Here is an 18,573-nt window from a genome sequence, read left to right as displayed (position 1 = left end):
GGAAAATAACCAAGAGGATCCTACACTGGATCACAAATACCCTGACCAAAGTGGCCCCTAGGAGCATCTGCTATTGGCTCTCATCCAAGCCCTGGAGAAAACAGGAACCGGTGGCTCACTATAGATGCAAAGGCTACTCCGGCCTAAAATAATAGCACCTAGGAGGCAGACAGAGAATTAAAGTCCAGCCTGAGTTACATGAGGCCCTGTTTAAAAAAAAAAAAAATTCCTGAGAGAGCTTGACACCTTGACAGCACACCTGAAAGCTCTAGAACAAAAAGAAGCAAACACCAAGTGGAGAAGAGGCAGGAAACAATCAAACTCAGGGCTGTAATCAACCAAATAGAAACAAAAAGAACTGCACAAAGAATCAACAAAACCAGGAGCTGGTTCTTTGAGAAAATCAACAAGACAGATAAACCCTTAGCCAGACTAACCAGAGGGCACAAAGACAGTATCCAAACTAATAAAATCAGAAATGAAAAGGGACACATAACAATGAACTATATCTTAAAATAATTGTTTGTTGAAAATATTAAAATCATGTTCTACAAACAAAATGGAAATATTACTGATAATTTTTCTCACTGTGCTTGAAATTAGCATTTTCTTAATGTTTAACTTCGAAGAGTTTTCACTATTTTGAAATTTTAAAAATATACTTACTGATAAAATAATCTCTCCTAGAAACACTGATATTCTTTTTTAAGTAAACTTATAGTTAAGACAATGTACACAGATATATAAGGCATTTTTAATACTCTCTTACTATGCCAGGTGGTATAAGGGCTTTTGAATATATCTCTTAATGATTCAATTTTAATATTTTATGCTCTAATACTATGCTTAATTCCCAAAGAATATTTTGTATGTTTTGAAACAATTTAGTATTCAATATTAAATATAGGATCCTCAGTTATGGATAGTATTAAATGTTCATTAATGATATTTTTAGGATGAAAGGATATGAAAGTTGAACAAAATTTTTTATGTATTATTTGACTCTCAAAATACCCATTAATGTTTGATTATTAAATGCATTGAAATAAAAAATTTAAGGAAAAAAACTCCCAAAGACTATCTGAGAGCTCTTTTTCTCAGGGAAGAACAGAAGTGGCCAAGTGGGAAAGTTCCCTTCCAAGGTACCCCTTTCTTTGAATAACAACAGAATGTGAGCTTTAGGAGAGGTTTTCACCTCCTAAGGAAGAGCTAATAGAGGGCAGTCCTGGATGCCAACTGCCCCAGTCAGTGACCTCTCCCAAGACAAGTCAACAAGGCAGGCATGCTTGAGCCAATGGTTAAAAAGGCCACCTTTTATTCGGGGGTCAGAGCACGGAACACACAGTGGACACTCTAGGGTCCTGTAGCACTCAAAGCTGGGAGAAGTGTTGGGGCTAACCTGCCAAGCCGGCACAGCACTCTTCAGTCGTACACTAAGTGCGACACCTTGTGGCCAGAGAGCAGGCTGCTTTTTACTTCTACCCTAAGAACAAGCACTTCCTAAAATTTTCTTTCCTTCTGAGCTGTTAAGAGTTTGGTCCTGTGAAGGCTTGATGCCCCAGTGAAGGGCAGTAGGGTGGTGGGGCAGGACTGGGTGGGGGAGCACCCTCATGGAGGCAGGAGGATGGGATGGGGGTTCTTTGGAGAGAAAACCGGGAAGGGGGATAACAATTGAAATGTAAATAAACAAAATAACCAATTAAAAATTTTAAAAAAGGGCTGGTGAGATGGCTCAGTGGTTAAGAGTACTGACTGCTCTTCCAGAGGTCCTGAGTTCAAATCCCAGCAACCACATGGTGGTTCACAACCATCTGACACCCTCTTCTGAAGTGTCTGAAGACAGCTAGTGTACTTACATATAATAAAATAAATAAATCTTAAAAATTTTTTAAAATCAAAGTTGAGCTTTCAGTTGGGCAATGGAGGCCCACACCTTGAATCCTAGCTCTTGGGAGGCAAAGGCACGTGGATCTGAGATGAAGGACAGCTTGATTTATAGAGTGAGTTCTAGGACAGCTGGGGACACACAGAGAAACCCTGTCTTGAAATCCCTAAACTCCCATAAAGGCCATGCTGGGGCCAGGGGGCTGGGGGTGGTGCTGAGATTTCAGAGGACTAAATTCGATAATGTTCTGTCTTTCAAGAACTTCAGGAAACACCAATTTGGAATTGAGGTAATTTGCAACGGAGCACTCTGGGACCAGGGAAAAATTACCATCTACCAATAGTAGGAAGCACATGTCTGTAGGGCTCCACCCACCGAAGGCTGCACAGGTTGCACAGGCCCAACCAAGGGTTGTCAATCTACCTTTTGGCAGCTGCAACATTCCCTTCTCACAAGCCAGGCATTGCACTTGGTCACAGCCTACCAGGGAAGGGACATTAACACAGACATCGTGGAGTTCAGAGCAAAGGGGTAACTAAAGACCGTTTTAGGAGAGGACTACATGGTATATACATACTAGTTGTAAACCACAGAGCTGAATTACAGGTAATCATCACATGGGAGCACTTCAGCTTTACCATGGCCCCTGAAAGGAGGTGGGCTTAGAAGGCTTTTAGGAGCCCCTGGTGATGATTGATGCCCAACACAGACGATGTTAGCCTTCCCAAACAACTACTGCAGGTACATTAAGCAAAATCTCAAAGAGATGACATCCATAAGGGAGCTTGCCAGCTTACTGGTGGCCTGGTGACGTGTTCTGGGCAGTTTCCCTCTCCATGATCTGTAGAGAGCGACATCTTACATAGGTCACCCGGAAAGGATGGTGTAGCCTACCGTAAGATATGAAAGAACTTGGAGTGCACTGTCTGCCAACATAGGAGGGCCGGCTTCTGGCCAACTGGACATAAGGAACCAGGGTTACCAAGGCTCCTACTTCTCCATCACTCAAGGGAGCTGAAAGCAGAGGTACTAAGGTTGACAGCAGTACCTGGGCTACCCACAGTCCTTCACCACAGTCCTCAGCCACGGTTCTAAGTGCAGCACTTTGTGGTCAGAGAGCAAGCTGCTGCTTCTACCTTAACAGAAAGCAGAACCGGCACTTTGTGTGAGTCTTCTCTCACTCAGAAGCAATTTTACAATGAGATCAAATCAGTCCTCTCCTAGACCAGCCGGCCCACTTAGCCCCACCAGGAGGCTTTCAGCTCCTCCACTAAGAACACACACAGAGTATTTGATAGGCATTAAAGTTTTATATTTTAAGTGACCAAATCTAATAAAATGAAAAACAAAACAAAACAAAACCAACAAAACAGGTTTACTAAACAGGGTCAAAAGACAACACAGGAGATAAGCAGTAAAACCAGAGCGCGAGTGGCTCCGTCCAGTCAACCTCAAGAGGGAGTTGAGAACCACCAGTCTCCTCCAGATCACATTTTGGTTTTTGCTTTCTCTTTAAGGTTTGTAAAAAGTGAAGCCCGGGAGTCCGGCAGGCCACCCTGTGCCAGCACGTCCTTCACGCCGGCATCAAGCTCTGGCCCTGTGTCCCTCGGCAGCAACTGTAGGCTGTGGCTTGTGACCCTCACTCCTGTGCTATGCTTCTCAGCACGTACTTGACCGTGTAGGCGAAGGCTGCAAACCCAACTATAACAAACAAGTTCGCCAACGCGCCGCCCAGGAGTCCGTGATGCCTGTTGGCCTGTGGGAGCCCAGCGAGGTTGGGGCCAGCAGCGGGTGCGTGCCCATTGAGGAGCTGGATCCCATGCTGGCCACGGTGCAGCTCCCCATCAGGAACCACGTCTGGCAAAGGAAGATTCTGGGGCCTGTTACTTAGTTCATCTTGTGCTTTCTGTTTCTGTTTAATTTCCTGAGAGAAAAACAAAAAAACCCTCAGTTGTCTTAACCTGTCCATTTGGGAGCAGAACTCAAGTTTTTACAAGCTCAGATCTACCACCCAGAACACAGTTCCCCATGCCTCTGCATGAGCATAGCTTTGCATCCCATTTTACAGGTAAAGAAAGCAAGCAAGGTGTCAACATCATTCCTCTGTGCCCGAGTCGAGTAACGAGCTACCAAAAGCTACACCACCTTCCAGCCCACAGTACATGCCCAGCCCTTGCAGGAGGCAACTGATGCACCCCCTGGCTACTGGTGGCAGATCTCTTGAGGGATGGCCACTGATCAGCAAGCATGCCTCTGTGTGGACACTTGTGTATGTTCCTCAGAGTCTCTCCCACATCCCTAAGCTGTCTTTCCCGCACTATAGGGTCCTGGAGAAGAGCTAGCTCTGTCACCCAATAGTGTGTGCATCTGGAAGCATGACCAGTACTGAGCCTTCTACATCCTCCAGCAACAAGGAGGGCCTGCAATCCCACTACAACACCTACAGGAACACAGCAGTAAGCACACAAACACAGCTTCTCTTTGGAAACAATTATATCTGAAAGTGTTTTTAACATAAAGGAAGACAAAACTAAGTTCCCACTTTTGCCTTCTTACCTCCACAACTTCAGGAAATAATTCACAAAAGACTTTATCTTTTAAATTAAACACTAGACTCTGTGCTGCCAGCTGTTTTTTCTAGGAAGAAAGAGAAGGGAATTATCAGCCAAAAAGCTAATTTTAATTTGTTTGTTTTTTTTGAGACAGAATTTGTCTATATAGACCTGGCTATCATCAAACTCAAGAAATCTACCTGCCTCTGCCTCCTGAGTGCTGGGATTAAAGGCATGAGCCAGCATTGCCCAGCCAACTTAAAAACAAACCTAAAAAAGAGCTGAATATGGTGGTGCACACCTGCAATCCCAACATGTAGGAGGCTGAGATTCAATGCCAGCCTATTCTACATAGGTGAGCTCCATACACCCTATGCTAATAATGAGATCCTAATGGCAAAGCAAAACAAAATCTCAAAACAGACTTGTGTAATCAATATTATAGAAAACATCTAAAATGCTCCTCCCCCCCCCCCCGCAAAAAAAATTAGTCTTATGAAGGCTTACTTATATTTTGTTATCAATTAACATTAAACATGGTAAATAAACATTAGAGAAATAAAACAAGCAGGAAACATGTTCTGTGTCCCACATCAAGCCTTACAAAGTCTCCTGAGGAGTACAGGAATATCAGTGATGCTTAGCAAAAAAACAAAAGCAGAGTTGGAGACAGAATTGGACAGTGAGGCCAGGAGCCATGGTGTGAGGCAGCCAAAGCAGAGATATTTCTACAGTGTGGCCAGGAACAGGGAACTGGTTGGCGGGAGACCCATACAGCCTCCATCTGCTCAAGAGGAAAACTGTTCCATGTCTCAGGACAGAATCAGCCCAGGATGAAAGGTTGGAGGCCACAGTGCCACAAAACCCTGGGCGAGGCGCTACCACACCTCACCGTGAAGTCCGACGTCTCTATGCTCCCCAGGGTGGGGCCTTTCTCCACCATAAAGCTCAGGAGCCCTGTTAGAATGGTGGAGACGGACCACGCTGGATTCCATGTATCTGGGTGGAAATCTGTGATGGAGAGACACAGCCTGAAAGAAAGTGATTTTGTAAGCAAGAATGCACACTTCCCACGAGCACAGACAGCTCAAAGCATTGCATCACCAGGAAGCTTACCTTGTGTTGCACTTAAATCTTCCATTGGGGGTTATCATGTAAATACTAGGAGGCTTAAATGGAAATTCTCTGGGAAAAATTAGTTTTCCATGATAATAGCCACCTACACCAAAAGAAAAAAAAAAGTATTAGCCTTGTCAACATCTAATGTAACTTGGTCTCCTCCTGTCCTCTCCCTATGCTGGCTCGCAAGCTTAACCAACTATTGACTTTATTCTCCAGGGCTTGCACTACTGTCCAACACTTCAGCCTGTCCCCCAGTATCTGACTCCCCATCTATTACACCTGTACTCACAGGAGACTATAATTATCACTTGTCCCACTACAGCTATAGAACAACCCTTTTCTCTCCATCTTCATGTTCCTCCCTTACTGAGAACTCCATCGTCAGAAGACAACTACAGTTGCTTCAGATCTCTGCCTCTTCCACGACTTCGTTTGGTTCCTAGCAAATACATTTCTTTTTCTTTTTTTTTTTAAAGATTTATTTATTATTATATGTAAGTACACTGTAGCTGTCTTCAGACACTCCAGAAGAGGGCGTCAGATCTCATTACAGATGGTTGTGAGCCACCATGTGGTTGCTGGGATTTGAACTCAGGACCTCTGGAAGAGCCGTCGGTGCTCTTACCCACTGAGCCATCTCTCCAGCCCGCAAGTACATTTCTAACACAAGCATTTATCTGCAGGGATGAAAAGAAGCACCCACTTGCATTTCAAAGAAGAGGACCACAAGAATGGATGTCAGGCAAGAGCTTGGTGAAATCTACACGACACAGCACAGTGCAAATCAGGTAAGAATACTGGATGCCACCGGGTATCAGAGAACGACTTACAGAACACAAATGAGGGCTGAAGAGGTGAATCAGGAACTAAGAACCAGCTATGCAAGCATTAAAGTCAGAGTCTGCATTCTAGAACCCACAGAACAAGATGGTATGCGTGCAACTTCAGCAATGAAGGCTGCTAGTCTAGCAGAAAGATTACAATCCCAGGTTCAGGGAAACCCTTCCTCAAATGGAACAGAGAGACCTGACAACCTGCTCTAGCTTCTTCACATACTTGAGCACACCAGCACACACACGTGCCCACACCCACAGTGCAATGTGATTCTTTGTGTATAAATACACATCACTTATTGTTTGGTTATTATGGTGGTAATTAGACCTGGAGCCTTTTGCACATGCTAAGCAAGACGTCTACCGCTGAGATACATCCCTAACTTAAACACAGGTCACATTACAAAGGACACTCAGTGTTTATAGGTGGCCAAAGGCCTCACCTTTAAAGTCTGAGGAATATTTTTACCAAATAAGCACAGCAACACAGACCTCCCTAAAATCAACGCGCAGTTCTCGCCGTGGGACAGAGTCGGCAACAGGTCCTTCCCTCTACAAGCAAGAAGAGCACAAAGAGAGTCCCGGAGGGGCGGGCCACAAGCATAACCATGGCCCAAGTCTAGGAACGACACCCAGAGAACACAGAACCATCAACGCCTTTGGGGTTAAAACAAAAAAAAAAGGAATCCACTTTAGGTTCTTTGTCCTTTCATGTAAAGTTTAAAGCGAGCCTTTAACATTACTAAAACATGAATAGGGTCACAGTAAATCCACAATTAGTGATACATTTTTAGCAAATTTTCCATAGGAAGTCAATTTTGTATTCTTGGGATAGGTGCGTCCAAGAGCACTAGATATAGAACTGCCATAGAGCTCAGGACAAAAATGTGGAATTACAGAGGAGCCACTAGGAAGGCAGGGAGGAAGGGACAGAATAGCTCAAAAACCAAGGAGCACATCAGAAAAGCAGTCATCAACAGCAACATATACCAGAGGACAAGAAACTGAGGACTGAGCCAAGCTCTTGACCATGACAAGGATTCCTTACACACCCTGAGAGAATGTTATCTACCTACCAAAGGTTAGTCCTTGGTAGGTATAGATAACATTGGGTAGGGACAGCTGAGGAGATGCAGAAAAGAGATTCAGGAAACTGTCAGCCTGAGGACATACCCACAGGTGACACAGAAGAGGATAAAAAGATGGGAGAATAGGAAGTACACCAGCATTGACAGCTAAGACACTAGAGTTATAGATTAGGAAACAGGCCAGGGTTGAGTTGGCAAGATCTGGCAGTCTCCAAGGTTCTCTGCTTATACATCTTTCAGAGCCACCCTCTCTAGCCCATCGCCACATCAGCAAACCTTAGTTAGTCTGGTGCTACTAGAGATCTTATCTTGTCACACAGTGGTTAAATGCTATTTCAAATTTAAAAGCAGGCTGGAGAGATGGCTCAGCAGTTAAGAGTACCTACTGAAGGAAAAAAAGAGAAAAGAGTATCTATTGCTTTTGCAAAGGACCTGGGTTTGATTCCAAGCACCCATATCGCTATTCAAAACTATCTATAACTCTAGCTACAGAGAACCCATCACCTCTGCTGACCTCTGCACAAACAGTGCCACATACACACACTTATGTGTACATACACACATACAGAAATTTATCTAAAAATTAAAAACAAAACCCAAAATAACTTCAAAACTCAAAATAGTAGCCACAGTCTCCCACTAGAGATAGATAACCATGACTCATTTCTATATATGCGTGCATGTCAAATACAAAGTGTTTTATATTATTTTCATCAATTATTTGGAAGCCCATCTGTCTCTTAGAGACTGACAGAAAGAAATTCAAGGACTCCAGGAGATACATGGCCTGTTTGCCTCCCTCCCTGCTGCTATGGGGCACAAGTAAGTTCTGGTGTCAGCACCATCATCATGACAGACACACACAGACAGGCAGACAGGCAGACAGACACACCCAGCCCCCGTGGACTCATTCTCCAGAACAAATTACCCCAACACTTGGGTTCCTGGACCAAAGAAGAACCCGTTAAAGAAGAATCAGCCAAACAACCTGGAAGAGTTTGCCCTTTTTATTCTCAATCACCCAAGCACTGAACCAAACATTCCAAGCAGCCGTTTTTTTTTTCTTTTATGTTTGTGCTGAGAATGGAACCCAGAGCCCCACAGACCATCTCAGTCCTCCACAAGGTTCCCACTAGGTGAAGGCCTGCTACAGTTGCCATGTGAAGTTCGGCTGATGGCTGGAAGCAGAGGCACTACCCATCTGGCCAGTGCTCTGCCCTGGGCTTGCATAGAGACGTCAGCCTTGCCGTAAGAGCCTAGACACCACTGACAGTTTCAAGAACTGATTTATTAAAATCACTGAGAACCTCGCTAGTGGCAGCTGGTAACCTGAGGGATCAGGCCACCATGTCAACACTGAAAAGCAATAAAGAGAAGTGAGACCCTGATAGGTCCTATAAAGACCCCTAGGACCTTCCTTAGCATCACTCCTCTGTTTGGCTTAGAGACTAATCTGACATTAAAAAGTATCTAGCAAAACTTTATCTCCGCTTTGTTTGGCCTTAGAAACAGAAGAACGTCTTACTATTTATCCTGGGCTGGAGAGATGGCTCAGCAGTTAAGAGCACTCTTTTCTTGCAAAAGCACCCAGGTTCAATTCCCAGCAACTCCATGGTAGATCACAATCATCTAGAACTCCAGATACTGACCCCCTTTTCTGTGGGCTCCAGGTACATACATGGTACACAAGCAAATACCCATATACATTAAAAAAAAAAACTTTCTCCACTTCTAACCAACATAAGAGGCTGGGGAAATGCAGATGGTTACAAGCAGTCCGACAAAACCAAAACGAGCAAACATGATGTCTAGGACGAGATTCAAGTAACTAATGTGGCTGCTCGTGACCAGAACACACAGGCTGCCATTCACATGGAAATTCAGATTTTCTACTAACCTTCATAAGGAGTCATCTCAGGGCCTCGGACAACATAATGCCTAACGGAGAGAGAGAGAAGGAAATTACTTGATTTGTGTACCATAAATTCTCTAAAACTACAGAATTCTCACAAAAGGTCTGGCACTACAGTTTGGGGCAATGCCCACAACCCTAATAAAAAGAGAGCAAAGACCTCCTAGCTCACGCTGAATCCTTCTCTCCCGGGAGTTTGGTGTTCAGTGGGTGGCAGACGCTAAGGCCATTCAAACAGAGCCCGTGTGTGGAGAATCTCTATGTACTGTGTGGAAGCATCGCCTGTCAATAAAAAGTCTATGGCCAACGAGCTGAGGCAGGGAATAGGAGGTGAGAGTTCCCAGAGAGGGAAATTCTGGGAAAGAGCCAGGCAGAGTAGATTTGCCCCAACACTGGAGGAGACAGGTGCATAAACCTGAGAAGTATCTAACCAGTAGAAGAACTTAGACTAGAATAAACTGGATTACTGAGATACGAGCTAGTTAGGGAACAGAGCCAGGACTATTGGCCTAGGCATTTATTCAAATAGAGCTCAGTTTCAGAGTCATTATTTCTGGGAACAAAGAGGCTACTGGGCACTAAGTGCCTAATGAGCTTCTTCAGTGACTTATCCCATGTGCTGTCCACTCTTAGCTTTGGGGAACTGAGTGTGCTTGGAGCAAATGCCCAGGGTCAAGAATGTACTTGCTTCTGTCTGCACGCCTATGAACTCCACCCCACATAGCTCTTCTCCTTTGTTGCTTTTCGTTCTAGCAAATCTTTTTGTTTGTTTGTTTGGTTGCTTGGTTGGTTTTTCGAGACAGGGTTTCTCTATATAGCCCTGGCTGTCCTGGAACTCACTTTGTAGACCAGGCTGGCCTCGAACTCAGAAATCCGCCTGCCTCTGCCTCCTGAGTGCTGGGATCAAAGGCGTGCGCCACCACCGCCCGGCTCGTTCTAGCAAATCTTAAGTGCGAGTTGGTGAGATGGATTAATGGGCAAAGGCACATACTGCCAATATGATGCCTAAGTTTGATTCCCAGGATTCTATAAGGTAGAAGGAGAGAACTGGCTCCCCAAACTGTTCTCTGACCTTCCCATATATGTGTTGGCACTTGTGTACCCACCCCACAAACACAATCAATGCAATAAAAAATTGATTTAATTTAAATCTCAAGCAAGTCCTTCTTAGCACACAATCAAATCAAAGGGTGGACTTAGAGACCTATAACCAGCACATGAAGATGAGCTCCACATACAACAAAGATATTCCCACTAACCAGGTAACCAGTGACCCAGCAATGAAACCTGCCCCCACATCAGCCAACTGCCTCCTAGGGACTACATCTAACTCTCATCTCTGGAACAGGGTTAGTTCTAATGCCACTGAAGAGGCCCCTCATGCATTTCTTCTATCAACATACAAACGCAAAACATTTCTTTTTAATTCAGGAAAAATTTTCCTCTGGATTTGGAAAATTATAAAAGTATTAAAAAATGTCTTAAATACAAACAAACAAAAAACAGGACCTCAGTACACTGTATTGGCTGGCCCAGAACTCAAGAGAGTTACGGGTCTCTGTCTCCTGAATGCTGAGATTAAAGGTATGTGCCACACCCAGTAAAAAATGCTTTCTGGTGAGTCAAATCTTGTATTTCATTTCTCAAAGCTGGTAATGAGCACTTCCACAGAGAACACGAAACCTCGTGACTCCTTCCACAGAGAACATGAAACCTCGTGACTCTATCCTTTTTGTTTGGTTTGGTTTGGTTGTTCAAGACAAGGTTTCTCGGTGTAGCTCTGGCTGTCTTAGAACTCACTCTGTAGGCCAGGCTAGTCTTGAACTCAGAGATTCAGAGATCTACCTGCCTCTGCCTCCCAAGTCCTGGGTTAATGTGTGCCACCATACCCAATGACTCCACACTTTTAATGGAGCAAAAGAGCTACCATGCACCAAATGTTTTTTATGACCTCTATCACGGTCAGTGCAAGAGTTAGGAGCGCTTGGCTTAGGCCAGAGTCAAGGGTTCATCGTATCAATGTTGCACTAATGTTCCCAGGCTATAGAGTGAATTCCCAATGTCAGAAAGCAAAATGCAGTCCAACCCTAATGCTCCTGAGCAACACGTGAGAGATTTATAAACTCAAAGTCCACGTAAGTACTACCTCAGGGTAGAAGATTTCTCCTTTTAGCCCTAGCCTAAGCCAAGCAGGACTCTATAATATTCTTGACATAGCACTCCCTGCAAAGCCCAGAGTATTGACAGGCCTCTCGAGTGTCCATCCACAGCTGAGGAGTTACAAGACTGCCTCTACCATGAGCAGGCCTAGCAGCTGGACCACTACAGGACCTGCGACAGAGTGACTACAGTAGTCTTACCATTCAAGAATATTTGAAGGGAGGGGCTCTGCACAGATGTAAGGCACTGGGTCTTTCTTAATTCGAAGGTAGTCCTGCTTCAACCTTTGTGTTGCTGTTGTTGGAGCTCTCTTATTGCTGTTATTGCTCATCTAGTCAAAAAAAAAAGAAAAAAAAGGCATCTCTATTTACAAAGAGCCAGACACATGATTTCCTTACTATGAACAGCTTCAGCAGTGAATGCCTCTACTTCCCTTTCTGCAGCCCACCAACCATCAAGTCCTTCCCTCAGTTCTTTGTCTATTGCCCCTACCACCACCACCACTTTCATACCTGTAACACGGAACCAAGCACCTAACACAGAGGCAAGGTAGAAAGAACCATGAAGCTACATTACGGTCCTCCAAGAATTTACATGGGACATTTCATTCAGGTGGGACCTGGGTCGGCGTACTGAAGCCAGCTTGCACAAGCTCCAGAGAGCGACCATTTACATCCTTTAAATCTGATCAGCAATGCCTCGATGGTGGACATTTCACAGCAGAAAATTAGTGAGTACCAGTGGCCCTTCTGGTCCTAGAGGCCTGTTACACATTATCATTGGTCACAAGTAACAATGGCAGGGGTAGATAGAGACAGTGTGAGGCTAAAGAAATGAAATAAGAACTTTCAGAAATCTAGCTGCATGGACTAGGCAGTGGAAAAGGCATATTTAGGGGGCTACATTGGTCATACGTCAAACAGGATTTAAACAAAATAAAGGACAAAGACAAGGGTAGCCAGAGAGGCAAGGCCAAACTTCCAGAATCCCAAGAGTTTTAGGCCTCACCTTAAGATACCTAGAACCTTCTATTAGGAAGGTCATTCTGGTGCCTCAGCATAGGGCAGCAGTGGCGGATACATCAGGGAGGGAAACCATGAAAATACTGAGAAGGGACTGGGGTATCTCAGTGAGCAGGAACAGTGCCTGCCAGACAAGACTGATGAGAGGTTGTCCCTCAGAACCCGCACGGCAGGAGAAGAACCGACTGCCCCAAGCTGTCTGTTGACCTTCACACAAGTGTCCGCAGACACGCACGCTCACTCATACACAAACATATGCATCCACAAACAATAAATAAATATAACTAAAAACTTTTAAAGAGACGAGACCAGCTGAATGTGGTGGTTCACATTTTTAATCATAGCACATGGGAGGCAGAGGCAGGCAGATCTGAGTTTGAGGCCAGCCTGGTCTACATAGGGAGACTCTTTCTCAAAGAGAGAGAGAGAGAGAGAGAGAGCGAGAGAGAGCGAGCGAGCGAGCGAAGACTGACTCAGACTCAGGCCCCTCAGCTACTCCAGAAGATAAGGACGGGCAGTGGTGCAGGGGCTGGGCCAACGTCACAGATTCACAAGAGCTCCTAATTGTTCTCTTTCCTCATCATTTAAGACAGAAACATACAAAAAAAATCTACACCTAAAAATAAAGTGTGAATACCACCAGTCTAAAATGATTGAGGGCCATTTGGGGATATACAAATTAGAAAAAAGGTAATAGGCTGGTGAGATGGTTCAGTGGGTAAAGACACTTGTGGCCAAGTCTGATGACCTGAACTCAATTCCCAGGATCTACGGCAGAAGGAGAGACTGACATTACAAGCTTTTCTCTGACTTCTGTGCACATGCATTGGCATACATCTCCCACTACCAAAAATAAATATCTATTTTAAATGTAAATGAAAAATAGATGAGCTTGGCTCTAACAGAGCAGGCTGCATATGGGCTTTTGATCTGGTGACACTGGAAGCAGAGACTTCTCCATTGCAGCTTCCTCCCACCATCACCAGGCCACCCTAACCTGTCTCACCCAGTGCTGACTCATCATTTTAACCATGGCTACAGACATCATCAAACATCAAAAACAGCTAGAAATCCCCAACCTGATCTCCCAGCCTATCCTAGCCTTTGTATGAATTATTCCCAGCAGACAGCCACATGCTCTTTCACTCTCTTCAATATTTGCTTATACATATTGTTTGAGAGTTAACAACCTTTAACCTTTAACCTTTAGCCTGACTAACTTCTTGGTAGACACCATCACCACAGTCTACGGTATCTGCCTTCTCTACCAGTACTGATACCCATGACAACCAGGACCAGGTATGTGCTTATACGCTGTACCCTCAGAACCTTCAAAGGGAACGGCTTGGCTAGGGTTACCTACCACAAGCATGTGCAGTCTCAGCAAAGGTGCCCTTGTGGCCTCTCAATGGAGGAGAGGATATGTGAAAGAGCCTAAGTCACGTCTGACTTCCTTCCAATCCCAGTAACCATAATGTAGGAACGCATTACTTCCTGTCAACTACAAGACCCTCCAAGCTCTTCAGACTTCAGTCCTTGTACACCAACACCAATGCACTTTAAGCGTCCACTCCCCACCAGACAGCAGATGGTAACAGCTTTTTTTTTCTGCCAAACCCTTAAAAAAATAAACCCACCTACACCTTGTTTTCATAGCACCTAACAAAACCCAACCTTCTCAGCCCAATACGGCCTGGTGGAAAATACACCTACATCCTTCCCTACCTATTCTGAGCTACATCCATCAGGGACCTCTCTGATTTCCCTAGTCAAATGCCTCCTTTCCTGCCCTTTACTACCTCACAACCACACCACCACCACCACCACCACCACCACCACCACCACCAACCACCACCACCACCCCCCCCCCATGGTCTAAGAGTATAGTGTACAAAAACCTTTCTGGCAGAATCAAGGGCTTTTGCCTGATGCATCCAAGAATGCTCACACCAGGAACAAGGTTACAGTCCAGCATGGCCAAGAAATGCTTCCAGAAAGCATTGTCCCCAAGTTCTTAGCTTCAGAAGCCATGTGGGCCAGAGAGCTCAACTTGCCCAGCACCTAGTAAGAAACAAAGCAATATCCAATGATCCACAAGCAGAACTACAAGCCTTCACCCCTAAAGTTAATACTCCAACATGTAAAAAATAACTTCATTGAGTAATTCCAACACAACTGTATTTGGCTTGAGCTAAGTGACCAGACAGGTTAGTAGTGGACACACACAGGAAACTAGCAGTTAGTTGTGCCAGGCTATAGTTGTGCTTGCCTGACATGCATGAAGACCTGGGTTTAATTCCTGGCACCACATAAGCAAAGCATGGTTGGTGTTTATCTATAATCCTAGTAGGTAGACACAGATGATCGTTAAGTTATATAGCCTGATAGCCTGGAATACATACATTTTCCTGTCTTTCTTTTTTTCTTTTCTTTTTCTTTTTTTTGTTTTTTTCGAGACAGGGTTTCTCTGTGTAGCTCTGGCTGTCCTGGAACTCACTCTGTAGACCAGGCTGGCCTCGAACTCAGAAATCCACCTGCCTCTGCCTCCCAAGTGCTGGGATTAAAGGCGTGTGCCACCACGCCCGACTCTGTCTTTCTTTTTTTTTTTTTGAAGATCCTGTCTTAAAAAAATAGTTTAGTGCACATTTTCAATCCTGGCACTTGGGAGGCAGAGACAGGCATATCTTTGTGAGTTCAAGGCCAGCCTTGTCTACAGAGAGAAGTCCAGGAGAGCTGGGGTTACATAAACTTATTTTTTAAAAAATTCTGCCTAGTCAACCACAGGAGGAAATTCTTTCTCATACTTGCTTTTAACTTTTTTTTTTTTTTTTGAGACAAGGTCTCAGTGCCTATGTCCTGTGTAAACCAGGCTGACCTCAAACTCAAAGATCCTTCTGCCTCTGCTTCCCAAGTGCTGACGTTCAAGGCATCCAACACTATGATCAGCTTTAACTTCTGTTTTTTTCTTTCAGCATTGGAAATTAAACCTAGAGCCTCTCGAGGAGTAGGCAAGTATTCTATCACTAGGCTGCATCTCCTGCCTCAAACTTGCTGTTAAGCATATAACACCATACTTATGATTCACTATCTGCTGCCCTATCTGCTCCTCGTCTGCCTCAATCGGAACAGCAGTATCTTTCGTGACTCTCCTAGGGGATGGAAGGTGACAGAAGCAGCCACTCACTGGCAGCAGAAGAGTCTCTTGTCAGTCCCTCATCACCGTGCCAAGGTGGTAGTTCTTTTTCCTTTTGGACATCTCTCTCCCACAACACTCCACACAGGTTAGGTGACGGTGGGGAATTAAGACCTTGGCCTGACAGATGGTCAGAAGGGCACATGACACACCCAAGGCCAGGATTTTCAGGGAGTTTTACCTTCTCCAGGATTACTCCACGGGCTGAAGGAAGCCAGAAGCTCACAATAAACAGCCTTAGCACCACTTTCTCACACACACCGAGAACTGAACTGACGCCGAGTACAGGAAGACAATGATGTTGCAGAGGACTGACTCCAAGTTCTAGGAACCTAGACCTATCTCCGGCTGAAGATCATACGCGGGACTTTATAATGAAATACAATCCTAAAATCCTTTTTCCCCCCCCATTACACACACCTGGCCATGAATAAAGCCCTGTATCACTACTTGCAGAAAGGTACATTCTTATGCACTTGTTAGCTTACAGTGAACTCTGCTCTTTTCTCTTCCTGGTCTATCTGGATCTGATGACGTTGAGAGCTTGACTGAGGTTAAACACACAGCTAAGTGATGATGTCCACTAAGAAGGAAGTGAGGTCACTGGCTGAGAGTCCGCAGTTAGCAGAGGTGGAGAATAAGCATCGGCCGTCCTCACCCCGACCCCCGAAACGGGCCCAAGCCCCACTCTTACTGCCCAAGGTTTTGTTGCATTACCCTCAAGGGCGTAACCGCGGACACGCTCGCCCCTGTTGGGGTCTATTAAGCAGCCTGGGGTTCTAACTGATCGCGATGAAAGGGGGCCACTCAACGGCTACCACCCCACAACAAACTCACGGGATACGTTTTTTTAAAGATCAAACCTGGCTCCTCCTCGGAGTCTTCCGAGCGTCCGTGAGAGAATCCGCCGCGCGGCAAACAAAACCCCTAACCCGCCCCCGACAGGAACCCCGAGCGCCCTCAGTAACCGACCTCGGGTCCGGGCACAGCCGGCGACGTAACCAACGGGACCCGACGTGTGGCGTCCCCGCGTCCCCGCCCGCCGCTGCAGCCGGCTCCGGCGGGGCGAACGAGCGGCCCGAGGCCCCGCGCAGCCCGCGAGCGCTCACCTCTCCCTGAGGCCGCGGCCGCGTTCAGGTTCGCCGTGGTCGAGGCCAGAGCAGGGTGCGGAAGAGTGGGGCCCGCGCCGTGAGCCGCACCCGCGCTGGGACTCGGCCCACCGCACCCGCCGCAAGCAGCCTCGCCGCCGCTACCGCCGCTCAGCCTCCAAGATGGCCGCTCCGGGGACGGCCTAGGCCCGCTTCCGCTTCCGCTTCCGGTGCGCTGTCCGCGGGTGGAAGCGCTCCGCTAGGCAGCTTGGTGGAGGCTCCACTGTCAGTTCCTAGCTGGCTCAGGTCAGTCTCGGGTTTTTGGCTAATGGTTGTGTCCGGCTACTGCGCAAAGGGTTGCTGACGCGTGCGCACTAGAGAATAGCTCGGGGGAGGGGGTTGTGGCTCCTGTGTCGGGAAACTGGGCTAGACACTCCCAAGACTTCGTACTGTCTGGCCGGCACTCCAGGAACCAGTAAGTGGCTGCAGAAATCCCGCAGTGCTCCCGACCCCAAATCAGGGCCAGTCAGGGAGGCCAGCCCCAGAGAAAAGATGACCCATGAGTTCACAACGAATTAGGGCCACCGGCCACCTTCTGGCCCAGGATGCACTCTTGTCTGCTCTAAACACAGTTAAATTCCGAGCTGGAGGTTCACTCAGTTCTCCCTCGCTGCCCCTATAGCCACGAAGATCCCCGTGTACGGAGCCAATGATGGGCATAGGCGTATCCCGCACTCCAAGCCCGCGGCAGACCCCCAGCCCCGGGAACAGCCGTCCTCATAAAAAGAGTCCCTGTGTTTCCGCACCAAGTTTCCCAATCAGTTCTTGAATACCATCTTTATGCTCGAGGACATTGCTCTAAGACGGGTTTCCCCTCTCCCTCCGCCTCCTTCCTGGCCCTGGGGAGGGGAGGCGGTACAGCTTGGTCTTTTGGCCAGACTATCTGGCTGGTGCTGAGACAGGAGGCTGCCAGTAGGGATGTTCTAAATACTAGTTTGGGCCCTGACAGCTGGAGAATCTGGGCTGAGGAGGCTGATAGAGATCCAGACTTCTCCAGCTCTCCCTGCACACACTGCTGCCTCACTGTTGCATTCCTAGAATCGAATGCTAAAGTTTGTTCTTATGTTGGTGAGATAACATCACACACACACACACACACACACACACACACACACACACACACACACACCCTGCGTCCTTGACCCAGCACCTTCCCTTCATTTGCCTGTGAACTCTGTGTACAGGTTCCAGAAAGCCAAGTCAGATGTGGTAGGTGTCAGTATTCCGGGTTACAACACACTGGAAGAGAGACACTGCAGGATGAATTAAGGATTCTTAGCAGCAGGAGGCTCAGCCTTTGCAGGACTGAATCCAGAATCCACATTGCAAAGCCTATATATTGTTACACAACAGGCATTTTTAGACCCGGGCGGTGGTGGCGCATGCCTTTGATCCCAGCACTGGGAAGGCAGAGGCAGGCGGATTTCTGAGTTCAGTCTACAAGGTGAGTTCCAGGACAGCCAGGGCTACACAGAGAAACCCTGTCTTGGAAAAAAAAAAAAAAAGGCATCTTTAGCAAGTCAATTTGTGCGTACAAATTGAAGTAGTCTGAAGGAACTATAGAGAGAATGTCTTGTGAACTTCATGGAAGCATCATCTGTCAATAAAAAAAGCCTATGACAATGACCTGAGGCAGGGAAAAGAAGGTAGCAGTCCAG

At 46.2% G+C, this 18,573-nt stretch overlaps 1 protein-coding gene across 6 annotated transcripts; it reads right to left on the bottom strand.

The window, feature by feature from the left end:
• Positions 1-1,285: 1,285 nt before the first annotated feature.
• Ube2j2 (ubiquitin-conjugating enzyme E2J 2) lies at positions 1,286-17,077 on the bottom strand. 6 transcript variants are annotated; one of them, NM_021402.6, is made up of 8 exons: positions 16,740-17,077; positions 14,473-14,635; positions 11,753-11,883; positions 9,378-9,418; positions 5,554-5,656; positions 5,330-5,468; positions 4,442-4,522; positions 1,286-3,809 (listed from the first exon to the last, which is right to left on the bottom strand). In NM_021402.6, exons 2-8 carry the CDS (start codon positions 14,506-14,508, stop codon positions 3,525-3,527), a joined length of 816 nt encoding a protein of 271 aa, NP_067377.4. In that variant the 5' UTR covers positions 14,509-14,635; positions 16,740-17,077; the 3' UTR covers positions 1,286-3,524. The 6 variants fall into 6 exon arrangements, with proteins under 6 accessions (NP_067377.4, NP_001034246.1, NP_001271241.1 ...); NM_001039157.2 differs by having other exon boundaries at positions 16,877-17,077; NM_001284312.1 differs by lacking the exon at positions 16,740-17,077 and adding an exon at positions 16,631-16,732.
• Positions 17,078-18,573: the final 1,496 nt, after the last annotated feature.

Source organism: Mus musculus, chromosome 4 (assembly GCF_000001635.26).
Source record: "Mus musculus strain C57BL/6J chromosome 4, GRCm38.p6 C57BL/6J".
Classification (NCBI taxonomy): Eukaryota; Metazoa; Chordata; class Mammalia; order Rodentia; family Muridae; genus Mus; species Mus musculus.
Note: the sequence above shows the minus strand (reverse complement) of the source record. Positions and strands in the feature narration are given on the sequence as shown.

Bases quoted from the DNA above. Each gene is read 5' to 3' on its own strand.
- Ube2j2 (NM_021402.6), bottom strand. From the start codon at position 14,508: ATGCATCAGGCAAAAGCCCTTGATTCTGCCAGAAAG. The intron at 11,884-14,472 runs GTTTTTGTACAC...TTTTTTGACTAG, and splicing joins CCCTTGATTCTGCCAGAAAG to ATGAGCAATAACAGCAATAA. The intron at 9,419-11,752 runs GTAAGACTACTG...TCTCTCCGTTAG, and splicing joins CCTTCAAATATTCTTGAATG to GCATTATGTTGTCCGAGGCC.